General features: G+C 42.8%; 3 protein-coding genes across 3 annotated transcripts; 2 read left to right on the top strand and 1 right to left on the bottom strand.

Moving 5' to 3' along the window:
* Nucleotides 1–1,770: 1,770 nt before the first annotated feature.
* Nucleotides 1,771–2,479, top strand: LOC121584918 (myeloid-associated differentiation marker-like protein 2). The gene is made up of 2 exons (XM_041901172.1): nt 1,771–1,880; nt 1,954–2,479. The coding sequence occupies exons 1-2, from the start codon at nt 1,771–1,773 to the stop codon at nt 2,477–2,479; spliced, it is 636 nt and encodes a 211-aa protein (XP_041757106.1).
* An 860-nt stretch (nt 2,480–3,339) lies between these two features.
* On the top strand, nt 3,340–4,146 carry LOC121584911 (myeloid-associated differentiation marker-like protein 2). The gene has a single exon (XM_041901162.1). It carries the CDS (start codon nt 3,340–3,342, stop codon nt 4,144–4,146), a length of 807 nt encoding a protein of 268 aa, XP_041757096.1.
* A 3,719-nt stretch (nt 4,147–7,865) lies between these two features.
* On the bottom strand, nt 7,866–13,084 carry mss51 (MSS51 mitochondrial translational activator). The gene is made up of 6 exons (XM_041898141.2): nt 12,929–13,084; nt 11,558–11,710; nt 11,253–11,377; nt 10,322–10,885; nt 10,057–10,150; nt 7,866–8,816 (listed from the first exon to the last, which is right to left on the bottom strand). Exons 1-6 carry the CDS (start codon nt 12,943–12,945, stop codon nt 8,612–8,614), a joined length of 1,158 nt encoding a protein of 385 aa, XP_041754075.1. The 5' UTR covers nt 12,946–13,084; the 3' UTR covers nt 7,866–8,611.
* Nucleotides 13,085–14,267: the final 1,183 nt, after the last annotated feature.

Below are 14,267 nucleotides of genomic sequence, written 5' to 3'. Positions count from 1 at the left end.
TGTTCAAGCAGTTGGCACACAGTTCGGACACTCATCGGTACAACACAAGACATGCAATCAGAGGTCTTTTCACAGTCCCCAGGTCCAGAACAGAGGCTGGGAAACGCACAGTATTAAATAGAGCCATGACTACATGGAACTCTCTGCCACCCCAGGTAACTCAAGCTAGCAATAAAACAATATAAAAAAAAAACAGATAAAAGAACACCTTACGGCGCAACGGGGACTGTGAAGAAACACAGACATTTTTATATATTTTGTATTGTAATTTGCACTGTATTATGTATTGTATTATGTAGGTGGGTGGCCTTGCACGAGCCTTGGCTTGTGCGAGCTGGAATGGCTCATAGGGCAGGAGCCATCTCCTGTTTCTGAAGCGTGAGGCAGAGGCAGGAGATGATATATATTACATTATGTATATTATGTATTTTATTTGTTGTTTTGTTTCCTGTTTGGACCCCAGGAAGAGTAGCCTCTGCCTTGGCAGTGGCTAATTGGGGATCCCAATAAAATACTAAATACAAAAGAATTGAGCTTACCTCAACAGGAGCAAAAAAATAGGCTACTAAGTTCTCATAATAAGCTTTACAGAGAATAGGCTACCAAGAGACAGTAATGTGGCGCTCTGTGGTGAGGCTGAGGCAGGCTGCAGTGTATGCAGGAGGAAGCAGAGGAGACAGAGAGAAAGAGGAAGGAAGCAGAGAGAGAGGTTAGTACATTGGTTCCCAAACTTGGGGTCTGGGCCCCATGTGGGGTCCCCTGAGAAAATCTGTACTAATCTTATCAAACAAGTTAGGAACTTAAAAAAATAAGATATGTTTCAATATGAAGATCCCTACATAGCCTATCTTTCCTATAGGCCTACATTAAAATGCAATAGAAATGCAAACAATACATTTCTAAAAATGTCATATGGTGGTTGTTCGTCTTATCTCGATCGCCCACTGGAGTTTATAGTTGCTCTATTACCCACTTTTTTTTTACCACTACATCACTGATATTAATACAGAATCTTAATTAATATTGTAATAATTAATGTGAATGTGATAATACGATCATCTGTGTGCTCCATTGATGTCTGTTTGTGCGGAGCTTGATTAGTAATGCCTTGGAATACAAACGTGAACGTAATTTGAGAAAATAGATATCTATGTAAAGAGTTGCTGATTTTATGCAATTAATCATTACAACTGACTGAACAATCGCTGATGCTACATGTCAGTGTGAATCCTTTCTCATATGTCCCTCCTTTCAGGGGTATAAAATTACAATTGTATAGCTAATAGGCTATGTGTTTGCAGATCGACTGAGGGGAATGAACCTAAAGCAGCCAAGGTGATAATGGCTGGAGTAATTTTTGCTTGTTTTTGCTGTTCTCCAAATAGCATTTTAAATTGTATAGAAACTCCCCCACCCCCTTCCGGACCTCACTAAAACCCTGATTACGGCCCTGATGAGTACTCTTAGGGATAAAATGGGTGATCTAGCTATAAAAGGTCTATGGACGAAAAAAATGTAAGAAGAAGACAGAGGTGAAGAGCTGGAGCAAACATGAGTTATTCTGGCCTGGCAGGTTTCGATAGCTCCCTGATCTCTGATGCGACCTTAAAGGGAGTCATTGTTGAAGGGCAGTATTTCCTCTGACTTGTTCGAGGACACATCGTTAGCACCGTGGCCTCATCCAGCGCTGTGCAATTAACCCAGTCTCTCCGAGACTGTCCTTCCATCGAGAGTATCCAACAGGAACGCTCCCTGCAGGACCAAAACAACATGTTCAAGCAGCAGAGAGGTATTCTGCGTCTCCTGGAGATCCTGCTCTGTGTCATACTAATCACTGTGGTGGGACACAGAAGTCTGTCCTCCAACCCCTGCTGGGTGTGGTGCATCTTGGCCTGGTCTTTCTGCCTCCTGACCACCCTAGTGACCTCCACTGCCGAGCTCTGGTCCATGTAGCCCGCTGAGGGAGTTCCTGGACTGGGATGACCTCACTGCTGGCCTGGTCCTACTGGACACCCTCCTGGTCCTCTCGCCGTCTGTCATCTACCCACTGTTCTACGTGTGCTGGAGCTGCCCCATCCCCCTGGTGGCCACCACGCTCACCGCCCAGTGCTCCACAACCTTTGCCCTGGAAGCGGTCACGGCCAAACAGGAGGGCAAGGGCAGCTACCTGTCCACCTTACCAGGGTTCCTGAAAGTCGCAGAGGCGTTTGGGGCGTGCATCATATTTGTGTTCCTTACCGACTACCAGGGAAATCCAGGAATGGAGTGGTGTGTGATCGTCTACTCTGTGTGTTTCCCCTTGACGATCCTTGTCATCGTCCTCAACTTCTGTCCCTCTGTAAAACATCTCCTGCAGCCTCTGGAGGTGTACCTGGCTGGCTTTGACGTCCCGACAATTCTCCTGTTCACCTCCGCTGCGACCCTGTGGCCCGTTTTCAGCTTCCAGAAAGACCTTGGTCCTTCCATCTGCCACAACTGATGTGTCAACCTGGTCCTTTACGCTGTGAACTTGATTTATTCCCTGTGTGGCTTAGTTCGTTGTCGTACTGGTGCATGATGACGCCTACATATATGTAGCACGTTCAGTACATCCTTGTCAATAAAACTTTTCATCTTACCATACAGATGAGTGTTGCTGTACTTTATTTAGTCTGTCTAACTAGCTTTTTTTATTAAAAATAAATAAATAATAATAATCACCAACGCGCTGCGGCTCACAGGCCTTCCCCGAAGAAGCAATGCAATGCGATAGCCGCTAAAATAAAGGCTTTTTAACTTTTCCACAAGAGAGAGTGCCTTGTATTTTTTGAAGTGCAATGTTTTTACACAGCTGCAACTTCATTTGGTCGCTATAAGTTATACCCTGTTCTCCAATGAACACCTTTCTTTGTCTTCATTCTTGATGCCAAAGCAGCTCTCCCTCCCTTTTTTGAATATTGAAATAAACCTTTTTTTTTTATCCTTGGAAACTTTAGGAGGGAGTGTGCATTTGTCACAGATGTTTTCCATGCTTGAAAGGAACACTTTTAGCCAGTCTCTCTTTCAGAAACTTGAGAAACACGCCCTCTTAAAACTCACTGGAGTATACTGTCCAGCGTAGATACTGCACACCTTATTTCATGAATATTATGCAAAGCACATTGTGACTGGCTAATTACTAGGTAACAGATAAGAGGATAGCTCAGACGAAGCTCACTCTCTCCTCTACCATTACAGCTGTCTAGAAAGCCTAATAGAGGAGAAGAGGCATCACCAGAAACAATGGACAAAATAAAAGGGGCACTGTCCGAAGCCATATTCACCCCTTCCACTCTGTTAAATGGACGAGGGGCTTTGCACATGACTCAGATAGTGCTGGGCATCGTGACCTTCATCCTGGCCGCTGTTCAGGGCGAGACTCAACACACCTACTGGAATTATGCCATGTTCACCTGGGCCTTCTGCTCCATCATGACCCTCATCATCACCGTCATTGAGATGTTCCTGCTCCACCTCCTCCTCAAGTTTTGTCTGGACTGGGACGACTTCACCACGGGAATGGCGATGTCCTCCGCCCTCATGACCACGTCCGTCTTCGTCATGTACGCCAACTTCTACATCTGCCAAAAATGTTTGTACTCGATTTTGATCGCCTTCCTCGCCCTACTTTGCGGCGTGGCCTACATCTTAGAGGTCGTGAAAGATAAGTTCATGGATAAGAAGAAGGGGAGCTACCTGGCCACCCTGCCTGGATTCTGGAAGGTTCTGGAGGCTTTCGTGAGCTGCATAATTTTTATCTCCCTCACGGGTTACGACGGGAAACCGGCCCTGATAATGTGCATTGTGGCCTATGTTATTCCCTTCCCCATCATCCCTATTATCATCATCACCAACATCTTTAAAAAAATTAAGAACTGTTTGCCATTTAGTATAGACAGGTTTGTGTTTATATTTCTGGTCATCTCTGTGGTTCTCTATACCTTTGCTGCCATCATCTGGCCCATCTATACGTTCAGAGGCAACCCTCGTCCCAGTGACTGTCCTGGAAGCTTCTGTATCTGGGCCATTCAGTTCATGGTGGCATTCATGACATACGTCAATCTGATCCTCTTTGTAGTGGACTTGGTGTTCACCCTGCTTGGGATATGTGGCTTCAAACGCTCATAGCTGACGTCTAGCGGTAACTGATCTCTGTCTGTATGTCCGTCTCTGTTTTACTGTACTATTTATTCCATAGCTTTATGAATTATTTGTTGTTGCATTGAAAAGTAATTTAACGAAAGCTGCTTGTTCCTGTCATCTTTTTTGATTTAGAAAAAAATATATTATAGTTTAAGTAGAACAAATATAAACCGTGCAGTGACCTCTGAGGAATTTGTCCTAATTATCCATATAGAACGTGAAGAGTATAGTTACAATATCAATCACACATGGATATTTCCATGGCAACAAGGCATACATTTACATAAAAGTAGCCTATGTAACAGCATTACATGGCCAACATGCACAACTGCTGTATATGATAAAGGATTTTGAAGTACCACAACCACATTTCTTTTCATTCTGTTAAATTATTGGTGTGAGTTGCAGCACTGGCCTACTGTCCTTTTACCACTGGCATTCTCGGTAACACTTTATTTAGATAGTCTGTAGACATTGTCGTGTATTAGGATTATGCCTTTGTTAAATGTTTTAAGTGGAACCGGAGAGGACGTTAATTTTAGTATCAAGAGGGAATGTTTTAGTGTAACGCCACATACAACAGACAGGAAGTGTGTTGTAGACAGGGGAGACTGGTGATTGGCCAGAAGAGGGAGCACCCATCTTTTTGCATTGTTTATAAGTAGGGGCTAAACGAAGAAGAAGTCAGAGCGGCCATTGCAATCTGAGGCGTCGCTCTCCGGGTGGTCATGACATCTGTCACTTATGCTGTAAACGTGTGATATTAATAAAAGCCTCTAATCACAGTGCAGCCTAAGCGGACTCCTTGTTGACAGCAATAGCCACCAACAACAGACACGACAACATTCTAAAGATTGACTATCAGTAACATGTCAACTAACTGTCTACTAACCCTAGCCCTTATCCTAACCCTAAACTCAATCCTTCCCCTAACCCTTATTCTAAACCTAACCATAACCTTAGCAAGCAGTTGCTTATCAACAGATAGTTTGTTGATAATATGACTACAGATGGACTTTTCAGACTATCTAAATAATGTGTGACCACATTCTCATTGGTTTATAACAGTAACAGTGCAGAACAGCTTCTCCATAGTGTCCTGTATATCTACTCCTCCAGGGATTTGAATAACGATATTAGCCTGGCCACTTCTGTCTTTAATACTATGAGGGTTGCCTCCATCCGACACTGTGAAACACTCAGTTATGAAGGTGGAATAACACAGCGTAGCTCAAGGGAAGTGTTGTCACTCAAGAGTCTACAGCAAAAGTTGAGCTTGGAAAATCATGGTTATCCTAAAAAAGCCACACATTTTGGAATTGAAGTTTACTGTATTCAGGAGATGGAGATGTGCAAACATTTCAAGAGTCTGCCCAACATCTTGCGGCTGCTGGAGATCATACTGCGTGTGTTAGCCTTGGTCATCCCTGTGTTCAGGGGTAGGATGGTGAACCCCTACGGCATGTACTGCAAGTTTGTCTGGGTCTTCTGTGTTATTGTGGCCTTGGTCCTTCTGGTATTGGAGATCTTGTCCACCCCCCCCCCTTCCCCGACCTCTCCTGTGGTCTGACCATGCTGTGCACGCCAGTGGAGGCTCCTCAGAGAAGGAAAGGGAGGACCCTCCTTCTCAGTAAATTTCCTTATTTTTTTTGTCAAACATTTAAAAAGTTATATTTTTTAGATAAAACTATACTAAATATATTCACGTCACCAAATAATTGATTAAAACACACGGTTTTGCAATGAAGGTCTACAGTAGCCTCAACAGCACTCTCTGGGGCAGCACCATGGTGTAGCCGGAGGACAGCTAGTTTCCGTCCTACTACGGGTACATTGACTTCAATACAAAACCTAAGAGGCTCACGGTTCTCACCCCCTTCCATACATAGACTTACACAGTAATTATGACTACTTCCGGAGGATGTCCTCGAACCTATCAGAGCTCTTGCAGCATGAACTGACATGTTGTCCACCCAATCAAAGGATCAGAGAATGAATTTAGTACTGAAAGCATAAACTACAGCTAGCTAGCACTGCAGTTCATAAAATGTGGTGAGTAAGTTAGATGACTCAAAGAGAAAGACAATAGTTAATTTCTTCAAAAATTAAGAAGCAAGAGAGAGAGCTAGCTACTGTATATTTCGTTGGTATTTGTTTCACTTTCACTTACTTAGCTAGCAAATGCAGCTAGCTAGTTTAGCCTACTCAAACACGCGGCTTAAACAGAAAGGGATGCTATGTTAGCTAGCTGGCTAAGGCTATCCAAAACTAGAACTCTTCCAAGTCAAGGTAAGCTGGTGTAACTGCTAAAGTACTTGCTATACACTGCACTGCATGATTGTAGCAGGTTTACTAACGCGTTAGTTCTAGTAGCTATGTTGACTATGACGTAATATGGTGACAACGATGTAGGCTGTGTGTAGCGGTTATGGTATGAAGGTTTGGCTTGGATTTTTTTTTTGCCTGGTCACAGACAGCTGTTGTGTTGTGCACTGAAGTCCACAAGCGAAGGGAAAAGGTGAGAGGAGGAGAGCGAGTAGATGCGAGAAGGAATTATACAACGAGCAATGTGATCATGCTGTTTGTATGTGGCTGCTATGAAAGTGAACTGTGTGTGTGGGTGATCAGGGGTGTTCATTACGCCGATTATGTTAAAACATTTCTTAAATGGAACCAAATGGAACGTAACGGGGATAAACATACCTGAATTTGTCCAATAGAAACTATCGTTTGCAACTGTTTGGACTAATGATTACGCCCTAGATCAGCTAGATGCAGGCAAGAGTGTGCAAGGCGGTATTGAATGTGTAACTGTCTGTGTCCTTGATTACAAAACATGTGCTCTCAACCCGTGCACCTACGTTGTAAACTTTCATTCGTAGGCTAGGTTGTAGCAACCTCATGATGGTTATTGGGAAATTTTTTGTATCATGTAGTAGCCTAAACCTATCGATGTTACATTGAGCTGGGTGAATGGAATATGAATGACAGTCATCCAATATGTTGCAATAGAAATAAGGCCATGCTCATTTAAAAAAAAGTTGTCCTTCCTAATCTTAAACGGCACCGACCGCCACTGGTGCACGGTCATGTTCGCAGCCACCACACTCATCTTCGCCATCAAATTTGCTTGCCTGTCCTACATCAGCAGTATCTTCTGCGTCATCTTCTCATCATAAGGAAAATTAAGTGTCTGGAGGGCTATTTGTCCAGTCTCAGGGGGTCCTCCGCTTCATAGAGGCCGTCTTGGCTTGCATCATCCTGGCCTGCGCCACAAACTACTTCCTGGGTGTGCGGTGGGTCATCTGCCCGCCTGCCATGGTGTGGTGCATTGTGGTCTATATAGTTTGCCTCCCTGTCACTGTGCTCATCATACTCATCCATCTGATCAAGCTACTTGAATGCTTCATCTCCTGTAATGGAATGGAGCTGTTGGAGTTGGGTGTCAACATAGTGGCTGTGGTGTTGTACCTGTCTGTTGACATCCTCTGGCCCGTCTTCGGTTACAGACACTACCCTAACTATAATCTGCCTAACTGTGACTATTGTCGCCATGATGACTTGGTTACTGTGGGGACTATTGCCAATCTCAACTGCTTTAATACTACTAACAAATACCTTGAAATAAATCAACATAATGCAAGAATATGTGGCCTTCTTGTCTTTTTTATGACTTCAAATGTAAAATCCACAGGTACACTTGATGTCATTGAGGTGTTTATAGATTAGAAAAATTATAGATGTAGGACCACACACAAATTTAGATTTGCTTAATTATTTCAGCAACCTAACAGCTGATAGTATTTAAAATAAATAATGAACTAAGCAAATCGAAAACCTACATGCTGCTGTCCTCTTCTGCAATTAAACATGTTCCAGTATACCAGCAACTTGGCTTAACTAATTATTGTGTGTTAGTTCTGCTTTTTGAACCGTTTTTTAAATGATCATTGTGACTGCAATTAGAAAAGCACCCTCTATCTCCTGTAAGCAGTTTGTTGAACCATAGTAAGTGTAGCAACATGCAAACTCAATTTCATAGATAACATAGTATGTAGATGTACATAACTGTCACTTCATTGTACACTGGCTCAGAAACACATGGCTTGCATATAAAATGAGTGCAATATGCTACTGTCCAAAATCTATGCAAAGGATCTATTGCCTGCCAACAAGACAATGGTTTTGTATGGGTCAATTCAAATTGTGAGATATAAACGTTCAATTTAATTCCACTTATTATGGAAGAGCAATTCGATAGTCGATGCAAATGCTTAAACGTCACTACGCTCTTGACTGAACTACTGTTATTGTTTTTCAATGAGGCATTGCACTTATTTTTCTCACTTTGAGTTGAAAAATATGATATCCTTGTCTTCTCCCTACTCCTAAAATCTTCTTTGTGTCTTGAATAACAATGTCCCGTTAGTGTTTGACGTCAATTCAATTCTCAATCGTCCTCTGGTTCTTCAAACTCCACTGTCTCCAGTAGGCCCTGGAAGCAGAAGTAATGGGAGTTGCAATATACAGGTGGTTTGTTAGGAGTGGCCTGGACCTGCTCTGGTTTCTGGGAGGCAAAGGGGTTGACTCCACTGCATTTTAAATCCATCTCCAACTCCGAGAGGATCTGCAAGCAGTAGGTCATCTCTGTCTTCCTGCGGGGATCAGGCAGGATCAACAATTACACACTAAATTCTATGTAGTAGACAACAGTGAGCACACACACACACACACAATACAGATGAATATAAAGGGGCAATCTGGGATATAGAGGGAGTATGGGGGGGTGTTCTAAAGCTAAGTTAGATACCATAGGTAGGTCTCAGCATTGTGAAGATAATGTGTGTTTGTGAATGTTAGTAAATATATTACATCATACAATGCACCATGATATTATGCTAAACAAGTGAGTATTATTAAAGTGCTAATCCTGGATGGCAAGGAGCTCGGCCCCAGTGATGTACTGGACCATCCGCACTACCCTCTGTAGCGCCTTGCGGTCACATGCCAAGCAGTTGCCAATGGGCCATCAGATAGTCAAAATATTCTACAGTTGGACCATTGAGAGCATTTTGACTGGCTGCATCACCGCTTGGTATGGCAACTGCTTGGCATCCGATCACAAGGTTCTACAGAGGGTACTGCGTACGAATGGGGCCGAGCTCCCTGCCATCCAGGACCTCTATACCAGGCGGTGTCAGAGGAAGGCCCTAAAAATTGTCAAAAACTCCAGCCACCCTAGTCATAGACTGTTCTCTCTGCTACCAAGTCTGGAATCTACAGGACCCAGAAAAGCTTCTACCCCCATGCTATAAGACTGCTAAATAGTTAGTTAAATAGTTAACCAAATAGCTACCGGACTAACTATTTAGCCGTTTTATGGCTTGGGGGTAGAAGCTGTTCTGGGTCCTGTTGATTCCAGACTTTGTGCAGCTTATGTGATGAGTCAAAACAGTTATGGCAAAAAGATAGTTAAATAGTTAACCAAATAGCTACTGGACTATCCGCATTGACCCTTTTTGCACTAACTCTTGACTCATCACATACGCTGCTACTGTTTACTATCTGACACTTTATTCCTAGTTATATGTACATATCTACCTCAATAACGTTGTACCCCTGCACATCGACTCGGCACAGGTACCCCTTCTATACAGCCACGTTATCGTTACTCATTGTGTATCTATTACTTTTATTATTACGTATTTTAATTTTGTTATTTCTCTATTTTCTTTCTCTCTGCATTGTTGGGAAGGGCCCGTAAGCATTTCACTGTTAGCCTACACCTGTTGTTTACAAAGCATGTTGATGAATAAAATGTGATTTGATTTGGTAAAGATGGAGGATTCTATTATGCTATGGAGGGTATTTAGATCAGGGTTATGTGGGGCTTACTCTAGTGCAGTAAACAAGGAAGGGATCTCGTAGTCCCTGAGGAGCAGCAGTGTTGGTAGCCAGCCCTGATCGAGGCCTTGACTGGCATCAAACCCTATAGGAGACAGAGGAAGTCAAACAGAGCTTAGCTCAGACAAGAACAGCTCCTAATCTGTTTCTTGCCCATTTGTTTTATCATGAGATAACTGGAGTTTTAGCAAACACAAACTTTGTCAATTCTATTTCCTTGAAAAGCTGGACATTGCACAATGGCAGAGCTTCTCACCTGGGTGAAATCCAACCACCAGATCTGGCTTAGCTGCTTTCTCTGTCTCCACAAGCTCCTCAAAGAACTGGTGGTAGAGGCCCTTGTAGGCACTGATATAGGTCTTCGTCTTGGGGCCAAAGTTAGTCAGTGGGGGCCTCATGATTGGCCCGTCCACCACCTCTGGCCCCACCATCACCACCTCCAGACCTTTGTGTCCAGGGAACATTCGGTCCAGTTCATCATAGTCCGTCAGTCGTGCTCCCAGGGTCTCACTGTCAGAAACCCCTATCAAGTGGATGGTGAGGGGTTTGGAATATGGGTTTAAGCCAAACAGTCTAAACCCTAGGGCAATAGTCATCGGCCGTGAGAAGAACTCGCTCGATACCCGCCAAATCGACTTTCTCAGGTCATCGTCCTCTGGCTTGGGCCTGCCGGCATTGGTCCAAAGGTCTGTCATATTAGTGCCAGACAAGATGGCGTCCAGACGTGGGGTGAGGTCCCCTTGCATGGCAAGCCAGTCATCCCAACCCTTCACCTCCCCTTGTGGTCGGGTCCACTTCTGTGTAGAGAATGGGAGGTCTCCTGATTGGGTAAGAGGAAGGGGGAGTATGAAATCAGTCTGGGCTATCCAGAAGTTGGTGCTATCCTCCTGGTGTTGTCTATTTTTATTTATTTGAATACACTGTTCAGACAATAACTGTCATAAAACATTAATAGGAAATGGTCCTCCTAGAATCGAACCCTGTGGAACACCTTTTTAATTCATTTTTCAAAATGATCTCAGATAGGTGGTGCTTTCATCTTGACAAATAACAGAGGACGATGGCTCTTGCTAGTGTCGATGTCAGGACCCTCAGTGCACATTGTTAATCTAAATCACGACAATCATGCAGCAATTGGCCCAATGTCATGGCTCGTTCCTCTTTTATCTGCCTTCTCTTTCTCTCACCTTTGAACACAAGCCATTCCACCAGTCGGTCAATGGCTACTAGACGCAACTCCGAGCAGACCTTCTTGTGCTGAGGCCAATCAGCCTTCTGACACTCTTTACTGCAATAGTAGACATTCAGACACCTGGGGTAGTCAGAAGGAGGAAGATGAGGGAGAGGATGGAAGGGAAAGGAAGAACCTGTGAGGACAGTACACCCACTTCCAACCAGATAACTATTTTGGATCATGTAACCAGTACAATACATAATGGAGTGCAAGTTTCATGTTCAAGTATATTTTTTATTCTGTCTTTCTCATAATTACCTCACACAGCGTTTGAGTTTTTGTGCATCTGAAACCTGACCAGGCTGCTTTCCGCAACTGGCGCAGAATTTGAACGATTCCTCCATCTTCTGAAACATCTCTTTCTGAGACTTGAAGGCCATGGCCTTGGCCTTACCCCCTGGTGCTGGGGCACTAGGGAGTGGTAGATGGAGACAATAATTGTATTTGTATTTACAGATGGCATACAAGTTTGTTATTAAGGCACATGAAAGTTCACATGTTCTAGAAGGCATTTCTGCCAAAAAAAAAACGTATTTTGATATACATATCTTTTTTAAACGTTCAAACGGCTCTCCTGTGAAGTCGTGACTTGTGACATACGGAAACGGGTCACATATGTGCAATTTTTCATAATTATTTTAAAGCATCAATAATGCTATAGGACCACATTCAGCTTTTTTGAATTAAAACTTGACAGGGAGAATAAAAAGTAGGCCTTTTCTAACACACTTCAACGGCAAGAGAGTTTGTAAAATGTGTGAAAAAAATGTTTTTACAATGAGAATGAACTAACCACAGAAATGCATGCAATAGAAACACAACACCCTATACTCAATGAGGGGATTTCTATAATAAGGTGAGTGTGTGGGTGGCTGGTGGGGTTGGTCATGGAGGGGTTAAAAAGGAATCCCACATCACAGAAAAAAAATATGTTAATACATGAAAGGCAAATGTATTTGCCAGGGTTCAGACCCCAACTCACATCAGATGGGATCAAATCATGACTTCATGACTTGAATGAGACCTGTCTTACAGCTATTTTTCATTGGTGTGCTACCCAATCCTAAAGACCACTACTGACCACCGTGAAGCACATGTCCCTTATTTTTAGATTGGAGTATTTGGTCTGCCATATATGGAGAGGGTTGAGGGAGGAGGCGGGGGGGGGATTGTTCGAGAACATGGCACATGAAACACACATTACAATACTTATATAATAAATCCTTGAAATATCAGTAAAAAAAATAGGTTGTGTTCGATATGTTGTGTTGTTAGACCCAGATCCAGATGACAATGTTTTTAAAGCACAGAACAGAATGACAAATTCCTTTAGTAGAGGAAATACTACATATAAATTGAACATCATATTGACAGTGACAATAGAGTTATGAGACACAGAAAACCATCATGGCCTTGACTACATCTGAATGCAGGCCTACGTTCCTTCAGTAAGTCCTCAGTGCATATTTGAATGCCATAGCGTGTCCAGTCCCGCAATAGACGTAGTAAAACCCATGGGGACATTCAGTGTCTACCTTTAAAGCATAACACGAACATGAGGCAGGGGAGAGACCATGCACACACGTTAGCGTACCTGGTAATTCTCGATCAATAAAGCCATTTGCTTACCTCTTGGTATCTGTCATTGGAACTCTTGAAGTAACGCACGTTGCTGAATTACTCTTCTCACGGAGCTTGCTTGGTTTGCAGCGATGGCTGCGCCAGCCACTTATACCACCTGTGCTCCCCCTTCCAGAACTGTCTGACAACTCTAGACCCTTCCCGTCTCTTCAGATGGTCGCAGTTCCTTCATATAAACTTTCCCTAAACTCATTCCACTTGTAGGACAATATTATTGTTTTTTTGAACGAATAGAAAATATTGCATACAGTAGGCTATGCTAAAGGCTGTATACTAGTCAGTAGCAGGCTGTTGTAATATAGATTTTCATAAGCTTTGAAGAATCTCCAGTTTAGATTCAATATATATATATATATATATATATATATATATGTAGGCCTAAATATATACACTGAACAAAAATACAAACAACATGTAAAGTATTGGTCCCATGTTTCATGAGCTGAAATAAAAGATCACCGAAATGTTCCATAAGCACAAAAAGCTTATTTCTCTCAATTTTTTTAGCACACATTTCTTTACATCCCTGTTAGTGAGCATTTCTCCTTTGCCAAGATAATCCATCTACTTGACAAGTGTGGCATACCAAGAAGCTGATTAAACAGCATGATCATTACACAGGTGCACCTTGTGCAGGGGACAATAAAAGCCCACTCTAAAATGTGCAGTTTTGTCACACAACACAATGCCACAGATGTCTCAAGTTTTGAGGGAGAGTGCAATTGGCATGCTGACTGCAGGAATGTCCACCAGAGCTGTTGCCAGAGAATTGAATGTTTCTCTACCATAAGCCGCCTCCAACCTTGTTTTAAAGAATTTGGCAGGTTGTCCAACCGGCCTCACAAGCGCAGACCACGTGTATGGTGTCGTGTGGGCGAGTGGTTTGCTGATGTCAACGTTGTGAACAGTGATGAGATCCTGAGGCCCATTGTGAGGCCCATTTTTGTTAAGGTATCTGTGTCCAACAGATTCATATCTGTATTTCCAGTCATGTGAAATCCATAGATTAGGGCCCAATGAATTCATTTAAATTGACTGATTTCCTCATATGAACTGTAACTCAGTAAAATCAATGAAATTGTTGCATGTTGTTTTCATATTTTTGTTCAGTATACGAAGGCCTAAATACCTGAATGTGTAAGCTTATATATCGGCCTACCATAGCCTTCTTGTAAGTCACTTTGGCTAAATGGCATATTATTATTATTCTAAAATTGCACTTTTATCACAGATAGGACATTTGACTGTATTCAGGAGTGCATTTATGATTTTGATCCACAAGATGGAGTTGTAGGTCTATTCAAGACTGGGGCAAGCATCTATAGAT

This window comes from Coregonus clupeaformis, chromosome 1, assembly GCF_020615455.1.
Source record: "Coregonus clupeaformis isolate EN_2021a chromosome 1, ASM2061545v1, whole genome shotgun sequence".
NCBI classification, from domain to species: domain Eukaryota; kingdom Metazoa; phylum Chordata; class Actinopteri; order Salmoniformes; family Salmonidae; genus Coregonus; species Coregonus clupeaformis.
Note: the sequence above shows the minus strand (reverse complement) of the source record. Positions and strands in the feature narration are given on the sequence as shown.

Coding starts and splice junctions, on each gene's coding strand:
- LOC121584918 (XM_041901172.1), top strand. CDS start 1,771: ATGTTCAAGCAGCAGAGAGGTATTCTGCGTCTCCTGGAGATCCTGCTC. Junction 1,881..1,953: donor TCCAACCCCTGCTGGGTGTG/GTGCATCTTGGC, acceptor TGGTCCATGTAG/CCCGCTGAGGGAGTTCCTGG.
- LOC121584911 (XM_041901162.1), top strand. CDS start 3,340: ATGACTCAGATAGTGCTGGGCATCGTGACCTTCATCCTGGCCGCTGTT.
- mss51 (XM_041898141.2), bottom strand. Junction 11,378..11,557: donor AAACTCAAACGCTGTGTGAG/GTAATTATGAGA, acceptor TGACTACCCCAG/GTGTCTGAATGTCTACTATT. Junction 8,817..10,056: donor TCCTTGTTTACTGCACTAGA/GTAAGCCCCACA, acceptor TGATCCCCGCAG/GAAGACAGAGATGACCTACT.